General features: G+C 39.9%; 1 protein-coding gene across 1 annotated transcript; it reads right to left on the bottom strand.

Moving 5' to 3' along the window:
* Positions 1-210: 210 nt before the first annotated feature.
* LOC139390088 (interferon regulatory factor 8-like) lies at positions 211-5,113 on the bottom strand. Its single transcript, XM_071137232.1, has 4 exons — positions 5,086-5,113; positions 4,417-4,776; positions 2,194-2,294; positions 211-300 (listed from the first exon to the last, which is right to left on the bottom strand). The coding sequence occupies exons 1-4, from the start codon at positions 5,111-5,113 to the stop codon at positions 211-213; spliced, it is 579 nt and encodes a 192-aa protein (XP_070993333.1).
* Positions 5,114-5,888: the final 775 nt, after the last annotated feature.

Genomic DNA, 5,888 nt, shown 5'->3' with positions numbered 1-5,888 from the left:
TTGAAGGGTATTTATTAATTTACTGTCTGATTGTCTTCTATTTAGTGTGAGATGGAATAAATATAGTGCTCAATAAGCTGTTTATATAGGGAATGAAAATAGGTGAAAAGGTTGAGGAGAGGTGATTAGGGTAGAGGTTTGGTGGGAAAGGCTGTGGCCTAGGCTCATATTGGGAGCAATTGGGGTCCTGTTGGGACTCCAACCAGTTCTTCAGACTCCAGGAGAGACAGGGGAGGACTCAAGCCAGATCCTGAAGTCATGAACTTCCTTGAATAGCTGCTGGGCCCATGGTAATTTAATCTGGAGAAGGAAAGATTGTTCAACATCTAATTATAATCAACACCAAGTGGAGTAAGTAAGTAAGGCCCCATACACGTTTACACATATGCATTGGGAAAGTATTCAGTCTCCTTGACATTTTCCAAATTGTGTTCCATTTCAGCATTATTCCAAAATTGATTAAATTTATTTTCCCTCATTAATCTACACACAATACCCCACAATGACAAAGAAAAAACAGATGTGTAGAAATATTAGCCAATTTCTATTAAAACATTTGAAATATTTGTTTTTGAAATATTACATTTACATGAGTATTCATCATAGGGATGGTGCCAGCTTTCCACCAGATGTGACGCTTGTAATTTTAGGCCATAGAGTTAAATCTTGATTTAATCAGAGCAGAGAATCTTGTTTCTCATGGTCTGAGAGTGCTTTATGTTCCTTTTGGCAAACTCCAAGTGGGCTGTCATGTGCCTTTTACTGAAGAGTGGCTTCCGTCTGGCCACTCTACCAAAAAGGCCTGATTAGTGGAGTGCTGCAGAGATGGCTGTCATTCTGGAAGATTCTCCCATCTCCACAGAGGAACTTTGGAGCTATGTCAGAGTGACCATCAGGTTATTGGTCACCTCCCTGACCAAGGCCCTTCTCCCCTGATAATAAAAAATAAATACATATTTAGCCATTATTTAACTAGGCAAGTAATATAAAAACAAATTATTGTTTACAATGACGGCCTCCCCCGGCCTCCCCTAACCCGGACGACGCTGGGCCAAATTGTACGCCGCCCTATGGGACTCCAAATCACGACCGGTTGTGATACAGCCCGGGATCGAAACCGGGACTGTAGTGACCAATCTAGCACTGAGATGCAGTGCCTTAGACCGCTGCTCTGGGCGGCCAACTCTAGGATGAGTTTCGGTGGTTCCAAACTTCTTCCATTTCAGAATGATGGAGACCATTGATCTTGGGGACCTTCAATGGTTCAGAAATGTTTTGGTACCCTTCCCAGATCTGTGCCTCAACACAATCTTGTTTCGGATAATTCAATCTCATGGCTTGGTTTTTGCCCTGACATGCACTGTCAACTGTGGGACCTTGTATAGACAGGTGTGTGCCTTTCAATATCATGCCCCAATGAATTGAATCTACCACAGATGGACTCCACTCAAGTTGTAGAAACATCTAAAATATTATCAATGGAAACCTGCTGAGATTCTGCTGAGATTAATTTTGATTCTCATAGCAAAGGGTCTGAAATCTTATGTAAATAAGATGTATAGGTTGTTGATGTTTTTTAATCAGCAAAACTTTCTTAAAACCTGTTTTCACCTTGTCATTATGGGGTATTGTGTGTAGATTGATGAGGAAAAACGATTTAATCAATATTAGAATAAGGCTGTAGCATAACAAAATGTGGGAAAAGGGAATGGGTTTGAATACTTTTCGAATGCACTGTATGGTGGAAAATTACAGTAATATAGAGGAAAATGTAATGTTATCATAACTGTTGAAGTTAATGCAGGGCCTGTGGTTTTGGTGGGCCCACCCCACCTTGCCCATCCAAATTAAATTTGACCGAGACAGAAAGACACATCAATCTCAGATAAAGCTTCCGAGTGAGCCAGACAGCGCCCCTCTGTCTCAGAGTGTGTAGGCCATGTGTCTGATGCTGTCTGGCCCACAATAGTATGACATGTCATACTATTTTTAGCCAGATAGCATCAGAAACATGGGCTACATATAGTAAGGCACTGTTTTGCTCTATCTGATGTTTTCTCCAGTAAGATAGTTTCAGCCTATAAAAACCATGAAAAAAACATCCTATGGAAATCAATTGCCCTTCTCAATGATTCCTTCTAGCGTCGGCCCTGTGTTAATGTGTACAATGCCCCAGAGTAAGAGAATCTGTACCGATATAAAGATTGGTGCACTGAGTGATGAGTCTTGTCCAAACCATAGGCTGAACCCACATTGAGGTTGGGAGCCATCTGCTCTGGCGAAGCGGTCCAACTCTAAGGACACACAGAGTCAGTAATACATCACATGACAAACACACTGCTGCAATATCATCAGTGATACAATCAGTAATATAATCAGACAAATTCAGTAGTACAAGAGAGTGATGCTCACATTAACATCAATGCAGTGCTAATGACAAAAATACATTTAAGGAAATGTTCCTGCATTTTGTGGAGACTGCATTTGCAGTATATGCTGCAAACAGTATGTCGGCTCAATCGGAAATTACCTTCAAATGTAATCAAGCATTAGCCTTGAACTTCCGCAATACAGATTGAATCGAGCCCTTAGTGAAACATTGAATTCAAGCAATTATCTGTAAATGAACCAACAACAAAGTGTTCATCGAATAATAATAATATGCAAATCAAATTTCAAATCAAATGTATTTATATAGCCCTTCTTACATCAGCTGATATATATGCATGTCAATCTCTCCAGGCTCAAAGCAGAGGAGAGATTGACTTCATTGCTACTTGTATTTATGAAATGTATTGAAATGTTGAATGTACCAAGCTGTCTGTTTGAACAACTGGCACACAGCGTGGACACCCATGCAAAACTCACAAAACATGCCACCAGAGGTCTCTTCACAGTCCCCAAGTCTAGAACAGACCATGGGAGGCGATCATTACTACATAGAGCCATGGCTACATGGAACTTTATTCCACATCAGGTAAATGATGCAAGCAGTAGAATCAGATTTAAAAAAAAACAGATACAAAAATACACCTTATGGAACAGCGGGGACTGTGAAGCAACACAAACATAGGTACTGACACATGCATAAACGCACACAATAACATACTCACAATACACACACGTACACATGGATTTTGTGTTGTAGATATAGGGTAGTGGAGTAGGGGTCTGAGGGCACACACTTAGTGTTTTGTGAAACCTGTTGTGAGGACTGACTAAACATAATATCAACATTATAGTTGGCAATATACGTTTTATACAACGTGTGGGTGTAATCATGAATGCTGATTGGTTAAAAATGCATTCAAGCCAGTATCTATTCCACAAGTTACTACCAGCTAAATCTATCTATGTAAAATGCCTATTTACTCTGTTCCATCTGACAGCACAATCCACTGTCTCATCAGCCCAGCCAGGCAATGTATAAACTTGACCTCCAGTATAAAAAGCATCTAGACATTATCTCACATTTCTTTTAGACTAACATTTAGTTTTAAACAGCGGAGATTTGTATAAACCTTACTATCTGTCTCTCTGATATATTGGAACATTGTTTCAAAATTCCAATTATTTCTCTAGCTGTCCCATAGTAACGAATGTGTCGGGAGTCGGGAAGAGACAGATAGGCAGGCAGCTTTTCTCAGCCAGTCAAAATCACGAATCAGCATAATTTTATGGATACTCTATATACAAAAAATATCCATAAAAAACAGGTAAAAGGAAACAAAGTGCAGCCAGTTTTGAGTCTTTCCAGCTTCCGTTTGAAGTGATTGTGTTAGCTGTATTGTTGACTAGCTCCTCTGTAAACAGTGTCCTGACGAGAGAGAACATTTTCTATGGCAGGCCAAACCATGGAAGTCATTGTTACATCCAAATAAATGTAATTAGAAAACGTCTTAAACAAATGCAAATGCAATATACTTTGTTGCTCACTGCACTGTTTGACGTAACTGTAAGTTAGCCGTAGTTGACTAGCTAGCAAGCAAGGGATAAGAATGTAAGCCAGAATGGCAATGGAACATTTAAAATGAACAACCGGGTCGTGTCCATAGATACAGAACAAAAAATCTGAACAACTGGGTAGCGTCTTTGGCAACCAAACCAATGGATGACCATCCAGTTTGGGTAGCAACCATATGGTTGTGTCGGGACTATATCTTGTGGAAGGATGAAATAGTATGAATACATTTATCAAAATTATGGGCCTAACAACACTGCGCCAATATACCCTCCAAACACCGTTTTTTCAGGCATTATCACATAAGTAACATTTTTAAGGCTATATAGTGTTTGTTTACATTTACAAAGTTCACAAACATAGGATTTAAACAAGCTTATATTTTGGGTTGTTTAACTATTATAAGTTATGCTCTTCAAGAATCATTAGAATTTACCACTAACAGACTCACTCACCCTGTCTGAAGTTCTCTCTGTTGAAGAGCATCACAGGGTCCACATCACGCTCCATCACGTGCATCTCATCTCCGGTGCCACCCATCCAGGAGACTGTGGCTTGGCTATGCCGTTCAGCATAGATACCTTCCTCCCTAGAGCTTAAAACCACTCCACCCTCCATGAGGGACAACAGGTTGGAGAGGATTGAACGATCAGAGGAGATAGGAAGGGTGTTGGGGGGCTTTGGGAGAGAGATGAAGGGGATCCCATCCATCATTAGGGAGGTCTTGTGGGCAATTCTGACATCACCCCCCATGACCTCATGACTAAGCACCTCCTCTTCGCAGTACTCCACTGAGACAAGAAAACAGTGCTGGGCTGGGGAGAGAGAAACAGAGGGAACAGACAGAGATAGAGGGAGGAGATTAAAAAAAAATACTTGCAATGAGCAGTTATGCAGAAGAACAGCTCCTGACTTTTTATAAGAGATTTGTGATATGATCCAATGAGCACAAAAAAAAGTTAAATAATGAAATTGTACAACTGAAGAGTTTCATTCCAATCAGACATGGAAATAACCACATATACACAGCACAGTAAGCTGTACAACATCAGACATTCATAGGCCCAAAATAATGAAAACCAAACAGTCTTACATAACATACTGAATGTTTGTGTGTTCTGTACCTTGGATTCTGGCCTCTCTGTCAGCCATTGAAGGGCAGATGGACTCAAATATTCTAAGGACGGCTTTTAAACATGAGCTGGAGTTTTTTATGTGCATGTTTTCATGTAAAAGTATTAGCTAAGGGGAGTGTTTCTCTCTCAATCCTCTCTTGTCAGGTGAAGGCCAAGGCCTTGCTCACTCTCTCTCCCTTCTCCTCTCTCCAGACTTGATCTTGTACCAGGGAGGATAAAGACAGAAGACACTACAGGGTTCTTAAACTTTTTCAGCCTAGGACCCAAATGAGAAATGTTTTCCTGGGAGCCAAGCGTAGGAAAATGTGCAACTATATGTCAATATTGGTACATTTCATTGCCCTTATGCCCCCAAGAAATGCAACACAAACAATGAAATTCCTTGAAATATATTTTCATTAAAAACACCCTTATATACCTGTCTAGGTTGGAACTGTTGCTGTTAAAATACAATAAATAATTTCATTCTGAACTGGAATAAATGGATTGATCACATCACGCAGATGTATAAAAGGACACACACACAGGCTTTTTGATCGTGCAACCCTAAGTAACAGTATAGATTAAAAAAAATATCAGGCCTACTATACATCTCACTATATAAATGATTTTTGATAGAATGTCTAGGTTGGAACTGTTGCTGTTAAAATACATATGTTTTATTCTGAGCTGGAATAAACTGATTGATCACATCACACATATGTAGACCAGAAACCAGTCCTAATGAGAGGTGTGTGGCTGGTTGAAGTTTTCAACAAGCATGTCTATTCTGGGCTCAGTTTTTCACAGTG

Source organism: Oncorhynchus clarkii, chromosome 30 (genome assembly GCF_045791955.1).
Source record: "Oncorhynchus clarkii lewisi isolate Uvic-CL-2024 chromosome 30, UVic_Ocla_1.0, whole genome shotgun sequence".
NCBI lineage: Eukaryota > Metazoa > Chordata > Actinopteri > Salmoniformes > Salmonidae > Oncorhynchus > Oncorhynchus clarkii.
Note: the sequence above shows the minus strand (reverse complement) of the source record. Positions and strands in the feature narration are given on the sequence as shown.

Excerpts from the sequence above, each read along its gene's own strand:
- LOC139390088 (XM_071137232.1), bottom strand. The coding sequence starts at position 5,113 with ATGGCTGACAGAGAGGCCAGAATCCAAG. Across the intron at positions 4,777-5,085 it reads CAGAGAGGCCAGAATCCAAG|CCCAGCACTGTTTTCTTGTC; the intron begins GTACAGAACACA and ends CTCTCTCCCCAG. Across the intron at positions 301-2,193 it reads GTGCACCAATCTTTATATCG|ATTAAATTACCATGGGCCCA; the intron begins GTACAGATTCTC and ends TTCCTTCTCCAG.